The sequence below is a fragment of the Bacillus rossius genome, chromosome 13, assembly GCF_032445375.1.
Source record: "Bacillus rossius redtenbacheri isolate Brsri chromosome 13, Brsri_v3, whole genome shotgun sequence".
Lineage (NCBI taxonomy): Eukaryota > Metazoa > Arthropoda > Insecta > Phasmatodea > Bacillidae > Bacillus > Bacillus rossius.
The window spans coordinates 8,472,901-8,499,451 of NC_086340.1; the positions used below are offsets into that span (position 1 = coordinate 8,472,901).

Here is a 26,551-nt window from a genome sequence, read left to right on the forward strand (position 1 = left end):
TAGGGGGAAACAAGATGTCCAGGTTTTTTTTAGGGGGTACATTTATTTAGGGGAATTTTTTAGGGGGTACTTTATTGAAGAATTTTTTTCTCTACAAACACACTTTTTGCTCAATTATCATCGGTTGCCTTGAAAATATGTTTAAACTAATGCCGTACTTCGTGTCTTGTTCTAAGCAAGACGCAGGTGGCGCTGGTGGCTGAATTTACCAATCACAACTTACTGCTCAAGTCAAGAGAACATTTTTTTTACTCTCATCGCGCTTTTGCTATTCGCTGTTCGACGTTTTCACGTTGACAAATTGAGGTTGTGTCCGTTTATCTATTGGCGAGTTCTATTGAGGTGCAAAGTAAGTCGTTTAAGTTTTTCTGTGATCCAAAGAAATAACAAGAAAGATGAATAATAATTAATTATTCGTGTTCGAATCTTTTTCAGAATGACAAAAGAAAAGAACAAAAAATATCAACAAAAATATACAAAATGTTGGGAGACCGATCCCGAGCTTCATGGTTAGTAAACATGTATTCCTTTTATCAAAATTATTAGAAGCTTATCCCAATGACATTTAATAATATTTTGTTAGAAGGAAAAAAAGGAGACATTGAAGCAATTCGTTTTTTTATTTTAATTCTGTCTCGTTTAATTTTATTAACATATATCAATCATCGATTAACATATATAAATATGTAAAATGTACTCACATAAATACAACAGCTATTTTTTACTATTTCAACGTATTTTTAATTCATATTTGAAATTACCTCTCAAACAAAGTGTACAACAAAAACTTAAGTGGTTTTTGATCGACATTTAGGGGTATTTGAAGTTGGTCCTAGGGGGAACATTGTGTAGGAGTTGGCGTCACTGACTATTGCGTGTGCTTACTTTTCGTTTGCTGTTGGTGAGTTTGCAATGGTTTGTAATGTTTTGAATAATGTGTGAAAATTAGCAAGTGAGTGTCATGAATTGTGTGCGTGGGAATAGTAAACTATTACGGGTGATGAAGCAACTCATATAAGGAGAGAATGTAAGTGCGAAGCGTTAGTGATCATTGCTTCTTTACCGCAACTTATTCTTGAATTAAGCTTATTCAACAGTAGGATTACAGCCGAAGGGTAAGGTATTATTTTGGTTGGTTTTTAATCGATATTTTTGTCCCCTTTTAATGTGTGTTGTGACTGCTAGTTTCAATTGGGACGGTTTGGGCAAATCAAAAATTGTATCTCCCGGGTGACTTTTCCGTATAAATATTATTTTTACGTCATGTATTCAATTTGAATTTCTTAAATTGTTCATATGGTACGCCAGTAAATACTAGATTGTTGGCTTTTCTGTAAATAAATAGTAATAATTTCAAAAATGTTTTTGAGCACCAAGACGTTCCTGTATTTACACTAAAAACATTGTTTTGAAATTCCACTCTACATATGATGAAATTAAAAAATTCGATATCTCCTAAAGTATTTGGAATTTCTTACCTCCGCCGGTTGTTTTGAAAAGAGGAAGTGAAAGGGCACAGAATAAAAGTATTTTCAGATTTTTAGCAATTTTTTTTGGCATCTACCGCGATTGGGTAAATATGTATTGTACGGATTAGCGCCAAAAAAAATCGTACAAATATGAAATAACTTTCATTATATGCTATCTTACGTCCTCTTTTCAGAACCGCCTGCGGAGATAAAAAATTCCAATTACTTTTGGAGATATCGAATTTTTTAATATTCATTTTTTGGCGATTTTTTTAAAAAAATTTTTAAAAATCCGAAAATACCTTTATTCTGTGCTCTTTAACTTCCTCTTTTCATTAAACCAGGTGGAGATCAGAAATTCCAAATACTTTAGGAGATATGGAATTTTTTAATTTTCATGTTGTGCACTGATGCGTAGGCTTCCCGCGTTCACCATTGTTGCTTGTTTACAAGTATTATTATGTTGTTTTTTTTTCGCGACGTAGTTGAACGACTACATCACGTAAAAAGAAAATTACGTGAGTTCCTACTGTTCATCCTTTTTCCCGGTTTGTTAGGTCAGGTCAGCTACATTATAAATACTTTAAAACTAAACAACCATTAAAATTAATTTTTATTATTTTTAATGTCCGTTCAGTTTCAAAGTATTTATACTGTAGCTGACCTGACCTAATCCACCTTTGTCCCGTTTTGTTAGGTCAGGTCAGTTACATTATAAATACTTAAAACTATACAAGTAAAATTAATTGATATTATTTTTAATTTCCGTTTATTTTGAAGTATTTATCATGTAACTAACCTTACCTAATGGAAAATTTCTGTTATGTAGGCATTCACGCACACACAGCAATATATAAAATGGCGTCTGTTGAATGATTACATAGGGATTGTATTGCAAAATAAGAACGGCGATATCTCCAAAAGTAATTGGAATTTTTAATCTCCGCAGGCGGTTTTGAAAAGAGGATGTAAAAGAGCATATAATGAAAGTTATTTCATATTTGTACGATTTTTTTTGGCGCTAATCCGTACAATACATATTTACCCGCGATTGTAAATATTTACCCATGTTTTTTTCGTGGGAAGATTTCGAGACTAGTTTACAGTTAAAAACACTGTAGCATCGTTTTGAGTTTCGTGATTGGGTGAGTTTCTCTGAGGTGCATGTTTACTGTCAGAACACCAATCACAGTGATTTATCGCTGAAGCAGACGCACCCTGAATGGCTCGGTCAAATACGGCTGTGGCTTCTCTTGCGGACAGCCACCAATCACAAGGATGAAACATTATTGCAGTCTAATAATTTTTTTTGTGAAGAATGCCTGCTCCTGTGTATTTTAATTCTCTTTAAAAATTAAATCTAAGTTTGGTTTTTACAACCGGTAATTGTTTTTTTTTTCTTCTCTCTCACCTGCAAATTTGTCTCAATTAGGGACAAAGTTTGCTCACCGAACTGAAGATGTAATACATTAAATTCTCTATAGCGTGGCCTTCATGCATACATATCAGGTTTGGGAGAAAATAAAGTTTTTTTATTTTTAAATAACCTAACAACCTGGTTCTTTTGGTTTGAACCAGGTTTTTTTAAAGGTTCAAATCAGCTTTTTATATTACGTTAGTTATTTTGGGTCTCACCATGTGGTGATTCTCACAGAATAGGAATCTCTTTTAATATAGTACCACATTTATTTTCTCTTTTTTTACACTTTGACTACAATTCACTAATTAATTTAATTTGAAGAGGAATTAGTATATAGCTGGGTATACTTTACAACACATTCAGATAATTTAAATAAGTTCTTGATTAGTAGTTATATAATTTTTTTGTTCCTATAAATCACGAGAAACATTAAGGAACAAACTTTTGTGATTAGAGTGGATCTAGACTTTTGATTTAAAAAACTAAATACCTATACATTATTAATTTTTTTTTGTTATAAAAACTATTTGGTTTAAATGAGCCAACCCTGGCAACGCTCTTGTGTCGCAGCGTGGTCGCGGAGGAGATGGCGGACAGCTCAGGGAACGTGCTGTTCAACTACCGCACCCTGGTCCACGCAGTGGCCGGCGCAGCCGTGAGTCACTATAGCTTACCTGCAGGTGTCAGGGTGTCCACAGTTAGTACTTCCGTACTAGATCTAGGTAGTACTTTTATAAGTTTTTATAGTTGTCTAGTACATTTACGCTCGGATCTAGTACTTTTTTTTTCCTTTAATATAATAATATTACAGTAACTCCAATATGTTTTATTATTAAGCGTAATTATTTTTAAAAACTATGGAATGTATGTGTGTGTCGTGTGATACTTAAGTTAGAGCATTGCAATTTCATCATAACTTCCTAAATTGTTAAAACGATATCACATTATAATTTAGTACTTTTTTTTTTTCAAATCTAGTACTTTTTCCTCGCCTAAGTTGGTACGAAATATTTTTTCCTTGTGGACACCCTGACAGGACGTCCCCAGCCCTGTGGCATTATTATTAATGATACCAACACACAGTGGCGGATTTACAAATTTTCCAGGTATAGGCTGCAAAGTTTTTGCCGCCCTTGCCTCTACAATTTTCATGTCCTAGATTAAGTTCGTTACAATCCCTTTTTGCGCGATTTTTTGTTGGCAAAATCATCGATTATATCGTCGTAAGTAATATTGTTCATTAATTCCGACTCTATGCACAAAAGTGCTAAAGCGTTTAATTTTTCTTGGCTCAAGGTCGATCTCAGATAATTTTTTACCCTTTTTAGACAAGAAAAACTTTTCTCACCCGAACAATTTGTCGCTGGTGTACATAAGGCCATACGAAGGGCTATGTCCAAGTTCGGATAAACGTTCTGCAAACTTTGTTTTCGCAGAAACGAAGATAGACTCTGTAATGATGTAAAATCTGGTTTTACCAGAATGCTTTGCGAAGATATGTGGCTTTGAAAATGTATGCATTCTTGAACCAACTCAGTCTCTAAATCATTAGGATACATTTTTTCTAAGGACAGAGCCTTTTTCGTAAGGGTTGATAATGATAACTCGCTCATTTTGGTCAGAAATGAAAATTTTTCATTGAAATTGTCGTATGCCTTCTTCCTTTTTTCTAATTCGGATACGAGTCTATCAATGATGACGAGAAATGTATTAACCCTGAAAGTATCGCTAGTATCACTCGCTGTCATACTCATTTCTTCATCGGGTGTTTCATCAGCAAATTTTTTTCTTTTCAGTTGTCTTTTTCCCAAGTCTTTTGTGTACTGCTTCGACGCACTTAATTCCATTGCCATTTCTTCGAAATACTTGAAGTTTTCTCGTTGCTCTACGAAAAACTTGCGAAGAGATTCATAAAGATCGGCTACAGTAATCAAATCTACGGTAGAAGCCTGGATTTGAACATTTACTTTGTTTATTCTTTCCAAAAAAACATTCCACACAACAACCATTAACGCTGTTTCCAGTTTTTTTAATTTTGAAAGAATTCCCATTGCTTCATTTCTTGTGACAGGCTTTTCGGTGCAGTCATTCCTGATTGTTTCCAAAGCTTTAATGACTTCGTGCCACGAATCTCTCAAACTTCTGCATGCATCCTCTCTAGCTGACCAACGTGTGAGGTTTACTCTCTTGACTGTTTTGCCTTCTCCGACTTCAGTCATCAATATCTTCCAGCGTTGTGTTGAACTTGAAAAAAAAAACGTATATTTCTTGGAGCAACATGAAGAATCGACAAGCTTCTGTGCAAGATTTAGCAGTCGCAGTTGCCACTAAATTTAAAGAATGGGCAGAGCAAGGAACGAAAAAAGCAAACGGTGCTTGACTTTGAATTTTAGCCTGTAAGCCATTGTATATGTCAGACATATTTGCGGCATTGTCATACGATTGTCCACGGCAGTCTTCAATGTTCAAACCCAAGGTTTTTAGTTCCGAAGTAATGGCAGCAAACTTTCTTCAGCTTTATGTCCCACTGAGGGCAAAAACTTGAGGAATCTTTCACAGGGTTCTCCTGTTTCTAAAACATACCGAATCACGAAGGTGAGCTGGTCCACATGTGCTATATCCGGTGTTGAATCGATGATTAAGGAAAAGTATTTCTCCCTTCTTATCTCGTCTCCAATTTGCTTCAAGACTTTATGGCACATCAAAAGTATAAATTCATCACAAACGGTCTTCGATAAGTAATTGGTACTTCCGGATCCTTGATTCCCAAATCGTTCAATATGACTGGCTAAGAAAGGATCAAACTCAGCTAACAGTTCCAGAATCATAAAATAATTTCCGTTGTGTGGATCACCGAACTTTTCACGTTTTCCTCTAAAAGCGAGACCTCTTGAACACAGCCGCTTCACTACAGCAACAACCCTTTTCAGAACATTTCTCCAATAAGTAATTTCTTCATCAATTTGCAAATGCAGTAAATTGTCGATTCGACCATCAATCGCACTTCTAGCTTTCAGACTAAGGATACTGGATTTATGACGCGCAGAGTTTTCATGCTGAGCTACTCGGTGTTCTGCATTTTTCCAGTCATTAAATCCTTCGTTCTCGAACTGAGTTTTATTCTCCAATGGACCGAATGCTAAACATGGTCCGCAATATACGGAACTCTTACTTTCAGAGTAAACCAGCCAATTTCGGTCCTTCACTTCATTGTTTTTCATTTTTCTTTGAAAGATACTCACTGGCAAGAAACGACGTTGATCAGCATATAGTTTTCCACTTTTAGAGAAGTCAGAAGACTTGTTTTGATAAAAGCCGCATCTTGCAATAATTTCCCTTAAAGTATCGTTAATTTCCCATAAAGCTGGATCTTTGTTTTGATCTACAGTTGTTTGCTTTTGGTCATCATTTAACGATTCAGTCTGAGAGGCATCTTCAATTTTGGAGCACTCGTCGTCAAGAACATAATCATCAGTTTTTTCTTTAGTCGATAGTTCAACAGATGACAGTTGGGCAGCAGAATTAAAGTCCGTTTCATCCTTTCCAGATTGCATTGTTGAAGTTCCCGTTTTTTCGACCCAATTTTCATTTTTAAAAAAACTGTCAATTTTTGTGGTTTTTCGTATAATTTGCTCTTGTTCTTCTTTTTTTATTTTGGCCTTCTTTTTGTACTCCGCTCCACTAAGTCGCTTTCTCCCATCACTCATTTTCACAATTTTTTCTTCAGGAACTGAAATGGAAAGGATTAAATTAACAAGTTTATTTTTCGTACACAAGCAGCGATAGGGGAGGGCAGGGTAACGTAGCCAGAGCGAGCAAAGTGGCCATTGGCTGTTACTCAGCTGGAGAGTGATGAAGTTTGGTAGCGAGGATGTGAAACATTTGTAAGAGACGCCATTAGTGTTCTGAGAGCACCCGGTCTGTTTGCAGTGAAAGTTATTTGTTTTATTAAGGTTTTACTGGTTTTACTATTTCTGATGTAACATGTAAGGTAAGTAATAATTACTGTTGATCATTATTAAATACACAGTAATGTCATAATTATTTAATATAGCCTATCCAAATTAGCATGTTTTAAACTTTAATACCACATATTAATAACTGTAGAAGATGTCTTTTTTTTTGCTAGTTTTTTTGTAATGGCGTCTCAGAGGGCAAAGTGGCCAGCCACCACCGCATGTTCACTTTGCCCGAACTGTATATACTTAGCTCTATTTATGTATTACTAAATAATAAAACAAACTATTGAACATTTTACATTTTTTTTTTAATCTACACTGTAAATTTCTAACGTGTTTTGCAATGTGTGTGTTGTTTTCGTGTGGGGAACGACCTTACACAAAAATTTGCCAGCAGGAGAGGCTTGGCAGATAAGGTGGCAGTATCTCAAGGACGGCTCATATTTCACAAACAAGTGCAGGTGGCCGGAAATGGTATCCCGTGATTTAGTTTCCTTAAGATAAAAGAAAAATGAAAAAAAAAAATGTCATATCATTTACCCGATTAGTGCGACGGGCAAACAAAAAACAAACATGAGTCGCTCCAATATTTACATTTTAATGGTGTTTTGATTGTACGAAAACTATATTATTGAAGGGTTATTTTATATTTTGATTTTAATTACAATATACAATTTATGTATCGTTTTATCTTAGGATGGCCACGTTACCCTGCTCACCCCTATCCTTCATTCAGAATTCACATAATAAATAGTTAACGTAAAAACGTATTTTTTTAATGCTATCACGAAAAAATTAAAATTTCTTTGCATGGTTTCCGATGAATTGTTTATTGTGAATTATTATTTCTATTTTTTGATGTTTGCTTCATTGAAAAAGACAAAATGACAAGATAACCATGAGCAATCTTTTAGAATACTATTTATAGTTAATATGAAAATGTTCTAAATTTAACGTTACCATGTTCCAAGCTTCAAAATGAAAAATATTATTGCAGGGCTTTTTCAATAAATTTATTCGTTATCGTTACAGATGCTTTATTATAATGTATTATGATTATAAAAAGTTTTTACTTACCGGTGCTGTGAAAATATTCATACAATTATACAATTCACGAAACACTTCGAAAAATAACAGTCCACACGACACACCTACGTAGAAATATCAATTCGTTATGCAATACACGCGTAAGACAACTGTGGTCCCGACTCCCGAGGTAACAGCTCTAATTGCCGCCCCACCCGCGACATGACGCGGTTCGACCCTTGAGGCGGACTAGGAGAAGGGAGGGGACAGTCTGGCGGAAGGGATAGCGGCGGAGGGAGGGCGGAGGGGCCCTTCTGACCTTGGGTAGTCACATTTTTCCCGGGACCATAGTTGTCTTGGGCGTGTAGTGCCAACCGAGGCCTTGTCCATTAAAATTCGCATTTACTGACTAGCGAACTAGCTGTTTTACTCTGGAATATGGAAGTTTGCTACACGGATTCACGGAACGTACAATGACAAGGGAGAGGGGAAAGTCATCGGCAAAATTTGTTGCAGACTTCTATTTGTAAAACATCAGAAAACAGAAAACCGTCATGCAGAAATATTTTTGATTTCTATGAGGTAGCAAAAAAAAAAATCGGTCCCCAAATTTGCCGCCCCAAAAATCTGCCGCCCTAGGCTCAAGCCTACTCAGCCTACTGGTAAATCCGCCACTGCCAACACATATACATATGCAGACAAATCTGAACATCCGAGGCTTGTAGTCCAGAGAGTACTGTTGTTAAGTTGAGATCTATTATTTGTTTTAAAATAACAGTTTAACTTATTTAACTAACAAAAATACAAAGTTGTCCAAAGTGTAAATTCTCTTTCAGACACATTTTCAAATTGATTCAACCTTTGTCTATGACAATGATAGTTACCGGTACGCTACGTTATTTCTGTCTCGTGTTCAAGCCACGGTTTTTGTTGTCCATTTAAAGTTGATACAAAATATGGTTTTGGTTTCATAATTTGTTTACTAGTAATTTGGTGTCAACTAAAAGTGAGATTAAATGAAAATTAGCACACGTGCTGGATGTGTAAATTTTCTGTTGGACACGTTTTCAAAAACAACTTCAATTGGTACTTTTTCATATATGTTTTTGTTCAACCATATATGCAAGTAAGGATTAATTTTTTCGATAAGATATTTAAAATTATTGTTTTTATAGGTTCAGGCACCAGTTTACTTTATATACTTTTAGCAAACTATGAAGGAGAGGAAATTTCCCTTTTCCCTGATAAAAATTTTCCCAGCTAAGAAGTTTTTAAAGACGGTCCCTCAAAAAAGTCTTAGCAGAGCTGTAATTTGTGCAAATTTTACGGGCACTTTTTAACATATGTTAGGTTTGTTGTCATGGTTACCAATTCACCTTTTCTCCTCTGTGTTGTAGGGAAGTGTGTTTGCGATGGCGTCCTTCTTTCCGCTGGACACAGTTCGCTCCCGATTGCAGTGTGAGTCTGGGCCATGCGTCTACATTTCTATGACTAAACGAAGGTCTTATGTTTATTTACATGTACGTACTTATGTTAACACAAGTTAATATACAGTAAAACTTCAATTAACCGGCACCGTTCATCACTGTATTGGATAACGGAAACCTCTAAATACATGTGTACAGTAACGTGATTTCAGTGTGGGCGTGAGATGAAAACAAATATAATATATGACTACATGGGAAACACTGGCCAAATAGCATTTACTTTATTGCTTTCCTGCTATTTTAATATTCCACGCCACTTTAACTGGTTTTTGTGCACTTAAAAATGTAGGTACACCCCACACCGCCATATTCGCTGCAATCCCTTGTCTCGCGTATTTCTTAACAGTTTCCCATTTCGTCCTGTTACGATATTTGACGGATATTAAAATAAAATCTGTAAAATTAAATAATATGTACGAATTTTATTTAATTTTACAAAATACATATGAGTAGTAATTTACAGAAGCGTTACTGCATGTATACTGTTCATGCATATGTACTACTGTAAACCTTATATTAACTTAAAAATAATCTGTCATCTTCTGTGTCTTTGAGGCTTGAACCTTATTCCCGGCAATGTTTTGTATCTTTTATTTTATTTTTTTTTTTATTTATTCATTTCATTCCGTAGACCCCTTACAAACTGCTGGAGTTCTGGGATATGGAACATGTCAGTTTTATATACATTAAAAAATAACATATCTAAGATCAGCGCTTACACATAAACCCACAGCAATACATAAATACAGTAATCTATGTACAAAAGAATAACAAAAGTATGTATAGTATTTGATTACATATTTAGACACCATTTCACATATACATTTAGCTTGAGACTTTATTATATTTGACAGATTTATTAATTTTTTAATAGTGGATCTTCTTATTATATTATACAATACTAAATATCAAATGTGAGATAAAAATTATTGTATTACAAGAAGTAGAATAAAATGTCAAACAGTTAGTATGTGAGAAATTCATCCACTGTATAGAATGTCTGAGATAAAAGAAATATTTTAAGGTTCTTCTGGAATTTTTTATTATTTTGTTTGCTTAGCTCTTTCAGACCCTCAGGTAACTTATTAAATAGTTTTATGCCTGAGAAAATTGCACCCTTCTGACTTAGCTTGAGTCTGTTAAGTGGCAAGTGGAGGTCATTTCTATTTCTGGTATTGTATGTGTGCACATCTGAGCTTTTTAAAAAGTAGTCAAAATTCTTTACTACAAATTTAATTGTAGAATATATATATTGTGAAGGAAAAGTAAGAATGTTAAGTTTTTTGAATAATGGTCTGCAAGAGTCCAGTTTTTTTGCTCCCGTCATAATTCTGATGACTCTCTTCTGTATAATGAAAATGTGCTTGCTATGGGAAGATTGTGCCCAGAAAATTATACCAAATGACATTATTGAATGAAAGTATGCATAGTATACTTGCTTAAGTGACTCTAGGTTCATATAATGAGCCAAAGTACGTAATGAAAAGCAGGCTGCATTTAGTTTAGGTATAATTACACAGAAGTAGAGGAGCAGTAACAGAAACTGATGGTTAAATGAATGATGGGTAATCAAAGTTTTATTGTAGTTGGTCTTTGGTCTCTTCAATAAATTTTACTTAACAACATAAAAAAATAAATTTGTTTTGTGCATGATAAATTTCACTCGCATTGTCTAGTGTGGCTTGTGAATCTACAAAAAACAGTGTTTCAAGCGTATGAATAATAAACTAAATTTTGAACTTTAGGAAACATTCAGATATGTATTCAGTAAGTGATTATCTTAAAATAGACTCAGTGCCTACCTGCCTAGGTGTGTACATTACCCAACACCCTTTTACAGCAAACCTTTGCTGCATTTTCAAAGGGATGTGAAATAAGTTGTAAAATTATTTTTGGTAGGCCTTTGACGTATTTGCATTTCTGGAGTCAATAATATAAAGGTTTCTGAACATTAGATTTCTGAAGGGGACAGTTCAGTTTGTAAAGTACAGTAGTGTCTCTTTACCTCAGATTACTCTTCATGATAAAACTACACCTGGAAAAAAGAAAGGCTAACTGTTATCTTTTATTAAGGTAGACGTTGAACACTGAGTGAGTGTGAAGCCAACAGTTTGATGGTTTCAGGAATTTCTGGCGAAAGCTTGGTTGACTTTTCCCTCTCCCCCTCAATTTAGGCTGGACCAAAAAAATATTGTGCGTGCAACATTATACTGGACTTGATGTAAGCTTTTGGACATATGCCATTGCTAAAGCACATGTATGTCTGTAGAAGAAAATTACAAAAAAACACAAAACTTTTGTGTTTTTTGTAGTTTTCTTCTACAGACATAAATGTGCTTTAGCAATGGCGTATGTCCAAAAGCTTACATCAAGTCATGCACTCCCATTGCACACATCTTTCAAAGATAATTATACTGGACCACATATAAATAAAAAATCTTGTGGCTGAATGTTTTGAGCTGTATGTTTTTCATTGAAAAGCTTTGAATGTGAGATAAATGTGTATTGTGGTTTCAGGGTATAATAAGACGGTTGTGCCTTCAAATAGGTTCATCAAGTGCTGATTGGTTTAGTTTAGTTTTCTATTGCTTTCATAAGCTTGTATCAGACAGAAAAATTTAATGATTTTTTAATAGCCATTTGGTTGTACAGTAATTATAATTTAGCAGGAAATTATCAAGTCAGCCATTAATGGGCACCTAACAGGATGCTTAGAACAGTAGTCTCACTTTTCTTGAAACCCATTCAGAACTAACATCATTCAGAATAATTAAAAATATGTCTTTCTTTAAATAGTGAGTATGTTTCTATTTCCCTAGGCTGCTTGACAGCATTACGCAATAAACTTCCGATCGTCCGACACATTCGGAACTTTGCAGATGCCAATTACTGAAAATGCCAGATTATCTGGCGGTATCTCCGCAGATTGCTAAGTGCCAAGTTGCAGAGAAAATAAATCTGTAAAATGGTGTTTGACAGCTAATATTGTTTAGCAGGAAAATTAGATAAACATTTCGACACAAGTGCAGGTCTGAACTAAATTTTGCTGTAAAAGACTGCAGAGTTCTCCTGAAAAAACACGAAGCATGATTATCACTTCCAAGTGATCCCGACTAATCCCGGGGAATGCAGAGTCCCAATGCCTTCGGCTTCTTATGGAAAGACTATTGTACAGGGGTTTACATTCCCACGGTCATTATTTTCAGGGGTACACGAATCCCCACCTTTCTTTACTGGCTCCCGACGGACCAAGTTCCGGTTCCGGCCCAGTGTTTTCGGCCCGCCTCACAGCGCCCATGTTTAGAGTTTTGTCACGTGACTCCATCTCCAACATCTGAGATCAACTTTCCTCATTACAGCGTTCACCGCATGCTGTAAAATCATTTTTCGACCTTAGCTAAAAATTAATAGGTTTGCTTAGTACGTTTGCTGGACCTTTGGATATTCTAGACCGCTGGATGTTGGACCATCAGAAACCGACCGTGTTTTAAAGTCACGCTTACCAAACGAAAGTTTGATAAAATGTGGTTTCCTATCTGTTTCAAACATTGTTTCACAATTTTCATAAGAAATGGTAAGTGTTAATGAGGAAGGGGGAAGATTATTTTTTATTGCCGATACATTTGAAGGATGTCATACGTAAGTTAATATTTCATGTACATGGCTTGAAGCAACAACATTTTGTTTGCAGTGGATGAGAACTGCGAGGCGAAGAACACTTTATCCGTGATGAGGGACTTGATCACTGAAGAAGGAGTGTAAGTACCACATCCCAAACTACTGGCTTTATTTTTTATTAGAAATTATTTTTGAAGTTAATGAAAAAATAATGAGAGTGATTTTTCACGATGTGTGCGCACCATGTAATGAAATTTTTATGTGAAAAAAAATGGCTAAATACAAAAAAGGCTAAAAACAAATAAATTTTGTATATTTACTTTTAATGCTTATACTTTAGTGATTGATATTGATTACTGGTCCATATAATTAAAAATATGTATTTATTGTGAATATTAGTGTTAGAAATTGTGTTTATAAACTTTTTAAAGTGTATTTATATAAGTAAGGTTATGTTTCCATAAGTAAAATTTATTTTCATTATAAATTATTTATATATATCACTCCAGTCTTTATTTTATTTCTAGTACGTAATTATATTTTCATGCAAAATTAAAGTTAGTTTTTTTATTATGCCAAGAAAGTGTAACTTATTTGCACATACATAAGTAAGTATAACTTGTACATATACATAAGTATATGTACCCTTTTTTTAAATAATTTATTTAAAAAAAAAGGATCTATGCAAAGCTTCAACTATGCAAGTCATATTCGATCAACTTAATCTACTTGTAAAGGCTACACGGGTGTGGTGGTTGCGCCAGCAGAAGTCAGTAATTTACGAAACATTCAGTAAATGTCAAGAATTGGGTGCATTTTCTGTCGAAAAGAATATTTGTACTTAAATAAAATTTAATTAATTATTAAATGAATTTTGTTTAATGTACAATTCTGTGTTTTTAAAGTTGCCAATTAAAATTATTTATGTCTAATAGTTTAAAATAAATTCTGTTTGGTGAATTTTTTCAAACGGTATAGATTTAAAACAGAGGAATTTTTGTTGTTTGGATCAATTATGGTTAGGAAAAATTTTAAAAATCAGGTAGTCCCATTTCAGTTGGAACCCTGAGGTAGGAAACGACATGATTGTTGACATGAGCGGTTCTGCCTTCTTGGGCTCGTGTGTTCTCCAGACCATGAAGTTTTTACCTCTCTGGCCTTGGAACTTGTCTCATGTTGCGTCCATAGAAGACAGATTTCAGTGGGTTCCACTTAATACAAAAATTAAAACATGGACTAGCACCACTTCGGACCCTGTTGTAGTTCCTGTGGGAATAATTTCTTTCCCATTTGAAAATGGCCAAAACCAGGGAATCCATACTTAAAACTGCCCCCCTTTTGATCCTTAGCCGCTACTGTTGGATGATCGCAAATGGCACTTTCTAAGATTTATGCGATCTGTGCCATTCTGCAAAAAATTTAGTTGCAGCAAGAGGTTTCCTTCTTGGACTTCGACGCATAATAGTACAGAATTCACGCTGGTGAAGTAGTGAGTGGGAACAAAGAAATGTCTAACAATCTTGATGATTTAGGTAGATGAAGTAAAGGAAATAAAATCATAATAAGACTTTAATCTGTAATATAAAAAATTTTAAAATTTATTTATTTGATGATTAGTAGTTATTGATTTATTACAAAAAGTGCCAGCTGTTTGTGTCAATGTTTATCAGGTATGGGCCAATTAAATCCTCAAATACCATCAAATCCTTAATATTGGAAAGATTCTGTATTTGAGGGAAAAGTTTTGAAGAAAATATTAGTGGAAATAAAGAAGGTAAAATTAAAATTTAACACTGATAACTTCATAAGTTTACTAGGCCATTTTTTGTTTTCTTTGTACCTGTCTTGTTACCGTTCCCCAAGATATTGTATTTTGAACATGTAATTGTATGAATATAATTACAATGTGCATTGACTCTGGAAGAAATATAGTTAATGGATTTATAGGGTTAAATGTTACAAAAACGTAGTTAATCTGGTAGATCAGGGGCGTAGCCAGGGGGTTTTTTAGTGGTTCAACCCCCCCCCCCCCCCCCCCCTTAGCACCAAATCTTTAATTAATTTCTTATTCATCACTGAAACAAATTTCATATTAAAATTAATAAAATTTTTACCATTACAATATTTAAATTTAAGTACCAAAAACTGCTAAAATAGCACTATTTTACACCTTAAAATCCAAATTTTTCCCGGGGGAGGACACCCGGACCCACTGCTTTAATACCGGGGGGGGGGGGGGGGGGGATGATGATGCTTCTTAACACCCCCCGTACACAAATCCTGGATACGCCACTGTGGTAGATTATTATATTTTGGACTCTTGGCACCTAGATTTGTATTGGAGGGGTGTGTTCAATTTACGTTTTTTGGGGTTTGAATTTGAGATCCGGATCTGGGGACTCGACCCGTCGCTAATCTTTAATGGTTGGTTTCCTGCTGCGACAGTATTGTACCTAGTGTGGTTGTTCCCCCAGGGGCACCCTGTACCGCGGCGTGGTGCCGGTGCTGAAGACCCTCTGCACGTCCAACTTCGTGTACTTCTACACGTTCCACGGTCTGCGGGCGCTGCGCGGCCGCGCGGAGGACCAGAGCGCCCTCAGAGACCTGCTGCTGGCGTCCGTGGCAGGTGACTGTGACACGAACAACGCGTGGAGACGAGACTTTACTTATAGGCCAGTCTCGTTTTTTAAAACAGGAGATTTCAGTTGCTACCGTCGCAATGGGTTGAGCGTTCGTCGAATCCTAGGGCGCCGCCACACGTACGACGGGCATCCGGACCCGGCTACTCTGTTCCCGGGCCGTGACGTAGCCCGTGCGCGGCGAGGCCCGTTTCCCCCCTTGTCTCGCTGAAAAGCTCCGAAATACGATGACAGGTGCGTGAAGCTCCTTTCCTCTCGCAGCGCTCGCGACTCACCAGCCGTTCGTCCTCACTCGGTAACTCTCGGGAGCGGAGCACTGACGTCACACTGGCGGGCGCGGGCCGACACACACACACACACACACACACGCACATACTTCGGCGGGTGGTTGTAGAGGGGGGGTGGTGGTGGAAGGAGGGGGCTCCGGCTCCCAGCGTGTAAGGGGAGAGGTGGTGACACATCGGGCTCAGAAGGGCTCAGCCTGGGACGATGTTACAGTGTTACAGTCAAACCTCCAATACAAACCTGAAGCGACCCCAATATTGTCACTTTGCAATAACGAGGTTTCTACCTTTCTACTAACCAAAATATTACAAGATTTTATCACAATTTTTTGAGTAACATCTAAATCTGTTTCAAATAATGTAAAAAAAAAAAAAAAAAATATTATCAATTAGTACATGCATAAAACATCTAAAAAATATATATTTATTCCAAAAAAAAAAAACTTGAACACAATTTCATACAACACCAAATGTACTTTACTTCTAGGATTTTAGAATATGATATACAAAAATACAAAACAATATGTTGTACTCTACTATACTTATTAAAAGGATATAAGACAAAACAATGCTGCTATGTTTAGAAACAGCTAACCTTAATTCTGAAAGAATATGTAATGTCTAAGCTTTCCCCCCAACCTACACTGATCCTACTATAATTCATATGTAATTTGTAGGGAATGTAAAAACAATTGGTATTAATGAGAGTTTTGTATTAACAGGGTCTTTATTAGTGAGTTTTACTGTATTTGTTTTATATTTTATGAAATTTATTAATAAAAACGAATATTACACTTAAATGTCCCATGATACTAATTTCTTCAAAACAGTGTTATTTTGCTGGATACATGATGCGTTTTAACAATATAATTATTTGTAATAAGCATGGATAACTTTTCGGAACAAATAAAAAAAAAACCTGTTGATATATTTTATGTTTAAAAAATGTACTAATGTTGTAATGTATGAGTAACTATGTTACCACTCACCACCTCCGGCTAGCTCAAAATTAGGTGATGAGTGTACATACAGGTTGGTAGCAGGTCACGAAGTAATTCGTACGGAATGTTCGATGTATTACCTGTCTTTTTTTTTATTCATGTAAAAATTGCAATATATTCCGCACAACAGAACACAAAAAAAAAATTAAAATGTACATCCAGAAAGGAGAAAACACGTACTTAGACTCTTCTTACGAATTACATTACATTGCCCGTATAAATTCCGGGCTGCGACGGCTGGACAAAGCCCTTTGTCGCCTAGCTGTGAGCTTTGCTTACGACTACAGTAAAAAAAAAAAGGAAAATTCTAATTTATCAACATGTCCGATAAAAAAAAGTTATTAGGCGTCGCCTGGACCGTAGCCGCAAAGTTGTACTTTAACAACAGAACATTACTATGTTATGTGAGCCATCGCCCAACCACGACTTCTCGTCACGGCGCTCGAAGAATGACTGCCCGAGCTCGGACAATGACTAACTTTACAGTCTTCCTTCCCTTTGTGCGGGCAGTGTCCTGGGCTCGCTGACGTAATTCTCAGCCAATCACGGCGCATGGCAACAGAAACGTCCACTAAATGCTTACCTCTGTTCCCACGACGCAGAAATTTTATCTCTTTCTCACACTCCCGTGACAGTGACTGAAACGCCTAGCGTGTGAAACAAAGCTTCCCACACAAAGAAGCCAGCAAAAAACAAAAAATTACTTGAAAAATAAACTTAATTAATTATAAAAATAAAAACAATAAACCCGGAGAATTACGTTCACAATAACTTCTAAAACGAAAAACTTTTACATCATTTGATAAATCTAACCTGAAATATGACAAAAATTTGTAACAAATTATTATTACTGGATTGCATGGGGAAGGCTGTAATCTGAGTTGTTACAATAAAATTAATAAATAAAATTAATACAATAAAGTTGTACTAATAAAATTTGCAAGATTAAAAAAAAGTAAACTTTTTCCATTTCTTTTTCCCCATAGAATGTGATGAAAAATTCATGATGAATAAATTACGTTCAATGAATTTAATATTTAAAAAATTACATATTTGATATTTTGTCATTGTATGTAAGTTTTGATTGAAAATGCTGATTAGTTTCATGATGATAATTGCATTTTGGTGTTTTGTTGTGTATTAACTTTAATTTCAGTATTATATATGGTATTGATGTGGGAAACACACACAGACGATAAATACGCTTCTCTCTGAGCTTACCACTACTACTAGATATTTTGATTAAACAAGTTATACTTACTCGTGGAGTTATATTTGTTAAAAATCAACATAGGTTAGTTATTTATGCTCATATTCAACGATACACGGCATTATTATTATTTTTCCGACCCAAAGTTCTAAAGCTTGCATAAGGTTTGCACTACTTTTTTTAAAACTGAAATTTCGCGTAAAATGTGTTTAGCCGTATGCGGGTAAATATGGCATCAATTTAATGAAACCAGTGTGTGCTTGTGTTTATAATGGATATTTTAAATAATGTTGCTGTGTGTTGAAACAGGGGTCGTGAATGTTTTGGTCACCACGCCACTGTGGGTCGTGAACACGAGGTTGAAGATGAAGGGTTTGCAGAACTCGTCGGACAAGAGAGACTTGGAATACTCTGGCCTCATTGGTGAGTGGGTGCTGCCAGATTTTAGTATTCATGCACGTTCACCATCATCCTGAGCGACTTTGGTTGTTCAAGTCGCTCCCATTCTTAAACTCAAAGCCTGGTGGGACCGCAGTGTTAAGCAGTCGGATCGCTTCACTCCCGACTAGAGGATGCGATCGGGAAAATTTTCTCTATGGAAATGTTTCTGAAAAATTATACAAACGTTTCCAAAAAATTTTCCTTTTTTTCCATTACCAACATAACATTACATAATTTGCAAAGAGTTGATGTACGTTATACAATACCTGTACTAAGTTATTTTCTTCAGATTTGTAAGTACTGTCTGAACAGCAATATTTTGTTCCTATCAGTTAGTGGTATAGCATGGGTCCTCATACCCAGTTGTCAAATGTTAAGTGAGTCATTAGGTTTTGTTTTATTTGATTCTGTTTTGTATATAAATGTTGATTACGTTTATTTGCGTGTTTCTGCGGAAGTATTACTTGTAAAATATTCTGGTGTGTGTTTGGTAAATTGCAGGAAAATTTTCCCTAAACATAATTATTCGGAAAAAAACCTAATACCTCTCTTTACTCCTGACAAGGAAATCTGAGTTTGATCCTTGCAGAGTCAAACCCTGTTTTTTGGCAAGTGGCAAACATTGTGGACGTTGTCTATGAGTCTATGGGTTTTCTCCAGGTGCTCTTGTTCACCTTCTTAAACATCACTGCTCCAGCTCACAGATTCGTAACTAATGACCTTGATGTTGAGTTGACCACCTGACCGCGCCGCCACGCGGCAAGCATAGCTTCGGGTGTTAATGCACCATTTGCTAACCATTTAAGTTTTCTATAATTGTGTCTGCAAGATCCATTGCAATTTCTTATGGTAGTTTTGTTCCATAATTTTGTTATTAGCATTTATTTTGTAAAAACAAAGTCAAAAATTACTTTAGTGTTTGTGGTTTATGGAAGTGAATCGTGGCACAATTAACCCGCAAACGGGATAAAATGCACCCAGATAGTCGGGGAGTCCACTGTAGTTGCAGTGCTATTTTGAATATAAATAAACCCCTTGCTCAGTATTGGCATGTTTCCCACCCTTTGTTGAGAAAACTGAAACTGGAAACACTGATAAATGTGGCTGAGTTGCGAAACGGGTCGTTACCACAACGCCGAAATAGCAACTGAATGAATTTGTGTGTGTGTTTCTTAAATGTACCTTAATCCTGAAATACCACAATCAAACCTAACCTTACCTTACCTAACCTAACCTAGCGTAATGTAACCTAACCTAACTTAACCTAGCCTATCCTTGCCTAGCCTAACCTAGTCTAACCTAACCTAGCCTATCCTAACCTAGTCTAACCTAACCTAGTCTAACCTAACCTAGTCTAACCTAACCTAACCTAACCTTTGTGGCAGTTCTGCAATGACATTTTTCGGCGTTAGTGTATTTCGGCGTTGTGGTGCGTCCCCTCGCGGAACCCGGGGGATGAACGCGGCGGGGGGGCGGGGGCTTGCAGACGGGGTGCTGGCGGTGGGGCGCGAGGAGGGCCTGCGCGGCCTCTGGAGCGGCACGCTGCCGTCGCTCATGCTGGTCTCCAACCCGGCCATCCAGTTCATGACCTACGAGACGCTGAAGCGCCGCCTGCACCGGGCGTATGGACCTGAGGAGTTTGCTGGCGTGGTGTACTTCCTGGTGGGCGCCGTGGCCAAGGCCGTGGCCACCGCGCTCACCTACCCGCTGCAGCTGGTGCAGACCAGGCTGCGGGTGAGCTCCGCCCCCTCGCCGACTCCCGGGTCGTCCCCTGCACGCCGTCAAGGAAACAAAAAATTGGTCGTCTGCAGGGGCGTAGCCAGGGGGGGAGGGGGTGTTTAGGGGTTCACCCCCCCCCCCCCCCCCCCCCCCCCTTAGCAACACATCTTTAATTAATTTCTTATTCATCACTCAAATAAATTTCATATTAAAATTAATAAATTTTTTACCATTACAATATTTAAATATAAGTACCTACCGGAAACTGCTAAAATAGCACTATTTAACACCTTAAAATCCAAATCTTCCCGGGGGAGGACCTCCGGACCCCCCGCTTTAATACGGGGGGGGGGCCATGCTTCTTAACACACCCCATACACAAATCCTGGCTTCGCCACTGGTCATCTGTAAAGTCGGTTTACGGACGATGGTTCAACGTGACGATGTCATAATAAGACATTGATGAAACGATTGCGTACTCCTACGAACAAAATTTGAATCATTTTAATTTTATTACAATAAAAGAATGAATGCTTGAAATTATAACTAGTGATCAGGTTTTTTTTAAAATTGCAAGAATGATTAACCTTTTATTGCCGAAATTGTTGTTGTTGTAATAAGCGATGAAAACCGCATTAACTTTTCAACTTCACTTCGTGAACGGTCGTCGAAACAGTTCACGTGTAGATGACTTGTAGTTAATTTTTAAAAACTGGCATTCAGCTATAAAGTTTAAATATAATTATGAACAGATTTTCATGTAAATGAATTGTAATCAAATATCTATCATCAATTATATGAATCACCATAATTTTTTTGTCAATTGTAACATAACCTATTATTACTGCCGACAGCATAACGGAACACAGCGTAACGGAACAATGAGCGTAACGGGACACAGCGTAACGGAACAATGTGTGTAACAGGACACTTTTTTGTGAGTGCAGCCGGCATTCATCGATTTATTAGACGTCATGTCAAAAATTTAATTCTCTTAAAAATATTATGTACAAAAAAATTTAACTTTAAAATCTTAGAAGAAATGCCATGTATAGGGACAAGATAATATGGTTTTATTTTTAGGCTAATTTCATTTTTATAAACAGGAGATTTTAAGGGATTTAGACTAATAAAATAAGTAGTGCACTTTTACAGTGTGATGAATTTTAATATGAATATTTAACTTTAGCCAAATATTTGTGTGTTTGGAAAATGTACTGTCGTAATGTAAAACTGGGTTTATAATAATTGCAATTTAAAAAAAAAAAAGTAAACATTTTTTCCAATCTTATTAGTACATACATTTTGTTGCAAATTTCCTGCTAAATACATTACATTTATAGAATACATTGTATAAAAATATTAGGTTTTTGTGATTTCTGTTAATTTTTTATTGTAAATGATGATTTATTTCATGATTTTTAGTTGTGTTTCGGTCTTTGTATTTTAACACTTTAATATGCTTTAATAAGAACCAAAATATAATGCGGATCTGTGATCTTATCTAGTTATGAGAAAATATTTTAAAAATATTTGAAGTATTATTTCAAATTATTAATTGTGAGAATTTCTCAAAACCAAACCTGACTTCTCTAGCTGACCGAAGAAAATTATTTCATTTGCTTTTTGTCCGTAGTTGAATTTCTAAAAAAAATTGCAAACACTTTCTAGAAAATACTGCTCTTAGAGTCCTCAGTTTAATAGTCATTTACAGACAATGCTTTGTTCTCTAGACAACGATACTATTCTTTTTTTAGATTAATTTAAAACTTGTATCACCTAGATAAAGATTACGATCACTTTAATAATAAAATTAATCTACTTTTTTACTCTACTTTTTCATTAATATATCTGAAAATATTTAAAATGTTTACAACTTATTAGCTTTATAATCATCAAATTATTTAAATTTCATTGATTTTTTTTTGCCTGATATGGTGGGGTTTTTTTTTTTTTTTTTTGTTATTCAACTATAGTTGTGGTCTCATTTCTAGGAATAGCCCTTAATTAATATAATTATTACAAGATGTGGAAGACACATTTGGCTTTAATTATGTCCTTAATTTTTATAATGATGTGAACAATGGGCCAATTTTATATATAAATTTTTGTCTGAGGCAGTGTGGTGATTGTGTATTTCCAGCATGGGCGAGACAATGAAAATGCACGTGTAAGGCCCACAATGCTGCAGCTTCTCACAACCATCATGAGGTAAGATGCCTTCTTCACGGCATTACGCTGTGCACAATTTTTTGTTTTGTTTATTTTCAATGTATTTTGTATTTTAATAATGCACGCAATGCATTATTTATGGTATATCTATTAAATTATGAAACTGATGTATGAACACATTTCAAAAAAATATTTCATTGAAATGTTGAATATAATTTTTAAATTCTAAATAGGATGACTGCATATTCTGAATGCAGAAATCACCTTAATTTATTTAATATTTTTTAGCATCATTATTTAAAAATGTTTTTAAATATTGACACTTCAATTAAATTAAATTTATCAGCTAGTTTGCTAGTATTAGCTAGTAGTGTTTTCTTTGAAACTTGGAGAGTTAAGTTCTGTAATGCCTTTAGTTTGTATAATGGAATGGGTAGAGACATGCAGTTTTGTTTTTATTTTATGGCACGAAGTGTTGTTATTCCCCCCATTTATTTTGCACAATTACATTTATTTTTTTCTTTTCAAAATTATGATAGAATTATGTAATGTACACTGCACCTCAGATTATCACTATTACCAGCAGTTAAAACTAACGCACTGCTCAGCAAAATACATAATATGTACTTTAATCAAATAATAATTTTAAAATGGTATGTAATGCTAAAAATACAAATATTGATCTTTTGGAGATTCAATTTTGTAAAATGTAACCGTGAGAAGGAACTAAATACTAAAAGTGAATTTTTAAAGCTTGTACAAAGTTACTCCGTAAAAAAAAAATTATTTATTTTGTTACTGAAGACTTGTAAAAGTACAACCAGTATGAATCAAATTTCAGGAAATCAGCACACTATTAAGATATGAGTAGGCAAATATCATCTGTGGTTTTTACTGTAGTCGTATTAAGAACTAACCTCAAAAAAAGTAGATGGTGCAGGAGTATAAATACCTTACCTCTAAAGTTGGCATTAGCATTAACACCTAATAAAATTAAAAAAAAACACTGCTTGGTCAATCACTCGTTTTGTTTAGAATTTTTTTTCCTATATCTTTAATCAATCAAGGCATTTTTAAAAAATATTACCTATACGCTATGCTCAAAAGAACAAAAAATTTCAATATTTAATTACATAAAAAAAAATGTTGACACATGATTGAAACCAATTATCATCAGATATTATAATTAAATACAAGAAGAAAATGTACTTCAAAAATTCTGGTTCCAATTTTTACTCAATAAAATGCAATGTTTCAGATAACGTTTTAAAACATTGTGAAGTTGTGTCTAAAGCAGAGCACACAGAAACAAGATCGGTGCTAATCAGGGGCGCAACAACAGGGGGGGGCAAGGGTATTTTGCCCCCCCCCCCCCTCTGAAACCTTGAAGTGGGGGCAAACGGGGGCAAAAAAAGTGCTGTGTAATCAATTTTTAGATAATGAAACTGCTTAAATAGCACCATTTTCCACATTGAAATACAAATTTCCCCGGGGGAGGACCCCCGGACCCCCCACTTCAATAGGGGGGATCGATGATTCTTTATAAAAAGGTATATTGCCCCCCCCCCCCTTTTGGAAATTTAGTTGTTGCGCCCCTGGTGCTAAGGGCAGCAGTCGTGCATTGGAAAGCGAGAGTAGTAAATGCCTGTTACAATGCACCCTGGACAGCACACTGGCTGACTGCTGTGTCCCTCGTGTTGCAGGCGGCACGGTGTCCAGGGACTCTTCAAGGGGATGGAGGCAAAGATCATTCAGACGATCCTGACCGCCGCGCTCATGTTCGCCACCTACGAGAAGATTGCCAACTTTGTGTTCAGGCTGTTGCTCAACAATTCTGCCGCCAAGGCATAGCGACTCACGTTCTGTGACTCGATCTCACTTTCTTTTGGTCGTTCCATAGGTTATACTTGACCTGTCAAAAATTCAATTTTAATTTCTTTTTTCTGCATTTTCTTTCTAAGTAGTGTACGCACTTGAAAACGGCACTTGAAAACGGCACTTCACTTTCGTGACTCGACACAAGATGTGATGATTTATTGGCATTTCTTGATTGTGGTACAGGGCCAGTATTTACACCAAAGATGAACGAAAACTGTCATCACAAGTCCTTGATGATTGTTGTGTATATTTATAGCAATTAACTTGTTAAAAAACCTTTAGAGTAGATTCACCAAAGGTCACAATTGAATGTTGTTTTTTTTTTACAAAGATGTACTTGTCAAAATATTGTTTTAGTATTCAAATACTATGTCGTAGTACCTTAGCTTACACTTGATGCCTTTTTTTAATTTTATTTAAATGTAGATTCGTCTGTAATGTATTAGGGCTGAAAATAATAGCTCTGTATTGTCTTTTTTCACAATATGCAGTAAAATCCAGATGTTGATCCCTCAGGGTTTCTTGGGACTATGCCCCCATACGTCAAAATATGCTATTTATTGAACTAAGTCTATGATGAATAGTCTCTGGCATGAAACTGACAAGTTTTCAAAATGAAACGTACGTATATTTATTTTAATAACAGACATCTCCTGAGAAGAAAAGTATAAGAGGAAGGGTACTGCTTCCTGTCAATTTTTAAAAGATTTATGAACCTTTCTTTCATGTGTCACAAAGGGCTTAAAGGGGAATTGAGAAGGGGTTTGCATGAGTCACCTGCAATACACTAATCCCTCACTTAGCACGATTAATGCTTTCCTAAAAAGGTTTGTGTTATTATAAATCACTTATTCTGAAGTATTAGTCTTCATACATAGCAAGGCTAATTTACTTAGTGTTGCAAAATGTGTAGGGAAATATTCTTTACTTAATATACATATAACGATAAATTCGTCACAACATTTATCTTTGTAAGCCTATCATTGTGTCCTTTGTATGATAAATATGACACAGCATAACGAGATAGGTGGTTATGTACTTCAAAGTTAACGTGCTTATTCGCGTATCACCACTTGGTTCACACCAATCCTGTAAGGCCGTGATTTTTTTTTTTTTCCATTACACCATTCAGTTAACAACCTTTTGTATGTGAATCATCTATTCATTTCTGTTTCGGTATCTAATTCAAAAATATTCCTGCTAGTACAACAAATACCATCAGACTTATATAAACGTTTTATAGAGTCGTTATTTACGATACGTGCGCACAGTTAACTTGCTTAAAACTAAAGTGCAACCTTCATACTAGCTTTCATGACATTCTGCTCGCCGTAATACTCCTAGTTCTGTCTGAAATACCTGAACTCGGCCCGGTCTGTGGCGGGGCGACAAAGGTACGGCCCGGCGGCATACGCGCAGACGTAAAAATATTTGGTCCTTTACACCCAATAGCCGCAACTGAACTTGCCATAGCTGATGTTTGTAAAACAGCCGATAGTGTAGTCACGTGCGCTTTCATCTCTTCTTCGCCCCTCGTATAGCTGACTGTATGCCACAGCACATGTGTTGTTTACTCAGTTGAAGCAGACTTGATGGCGTCATGCCCGATCTTTTTTTGCCCCGTGGCGATTTCGTGCTAACTGAAATTTACAGAGGTGCTAGTCAAGACTGGGCCAGTAAAATTAACATTGTGTCGTGCTAAATGAATTCGTGCAATTTGAAGACGTGCTAAGTGAGGGATTAGTGTATAAGCCCCCTAAAATGGTGTTTTCTTTAAGTCTATGGTATTTTAACCAGGAAAGGTTTAGCTATTAAGCTTTCTGTGGTACTGGAAAAGTTATATTTACAGTTCTCGGTGCAGATTAATTTGCCGAGCAGCTGGTCTGACTCATCTCTACTGCAAACTAAGGTTGATACATGCCATAGTCGCCCACGACATGTTGGATCATCATCGACATTGTAACTTTATGTGTACCTTCAACTCACCTGCTGATTTTATACTTTAGATGTTATAATTGTACTAACCAAAATCAAATAAACTTAAGTGGAACCTTGTTATAACATTTCTGAAGGGATTTGAGAAATTTTAATTTTGTAACAGACATGAAAAGTTCTGTGATAAGTTATATTATAGCATGGTTCTACTGAATAGTGAATACCGATTTTGTGTGTGATGGATTTATTTTAGTGCAAACATTTAAAGCACCTTGAATGAGATGCAGTCAACT

General features: G+C 35.8%; 1 protein-coding gene across 3 annotated transcripts; it reads left to right on the top strand.

The window, feature by feature from the left end:
• Window positions 1-795: 795 nt before the first annotated feature.
• Window positions 796-26,485, top strand: LOC134538200 (peroxisomal membrane protein PMP34). 3 transcript variants are annotated; one of them, XM_063379291.1, is made up of 9 exons: window positions 796-1,027; window positions 3,460-3,544; window positions 9,272-9,332; window positions 13,053-13,119; window positions 15,454-15,605; window positions 18,423-18,536; window positions 20,041-20,288; window positions 22,417-22,484; window positions 24,149-26,485. In XM_063379291.1, exons 2-9 carry the CDS (start codon window positions 3,476-3,478, stop codon window positions 24,294-24,296), a joined length of 927 nt encoding a protein of 308 aa, XP_063235361.1. In that variant the 5' UTR covers window positions 796-1,027; window positions 3,460-3,475; the 3' UTR covers window positions 24,297-26,485. The 3 variants fall into 3 exon arrangements, with proteins under 3 accessions (XP_063235361.1, XP_063235363.1, XP_063235364.1); XM_063379293.1 differs by having other exon boundaries at window positions 836-1,115; XM_063379294.1 differs by lacking the exons at window positions 3,460-3,544; window positions 9,272-9,332 and having other exon boundaries at window positions 863-1,027.
• Window positions 26,486-26,551: the final 66 nt, after the last annotated feature.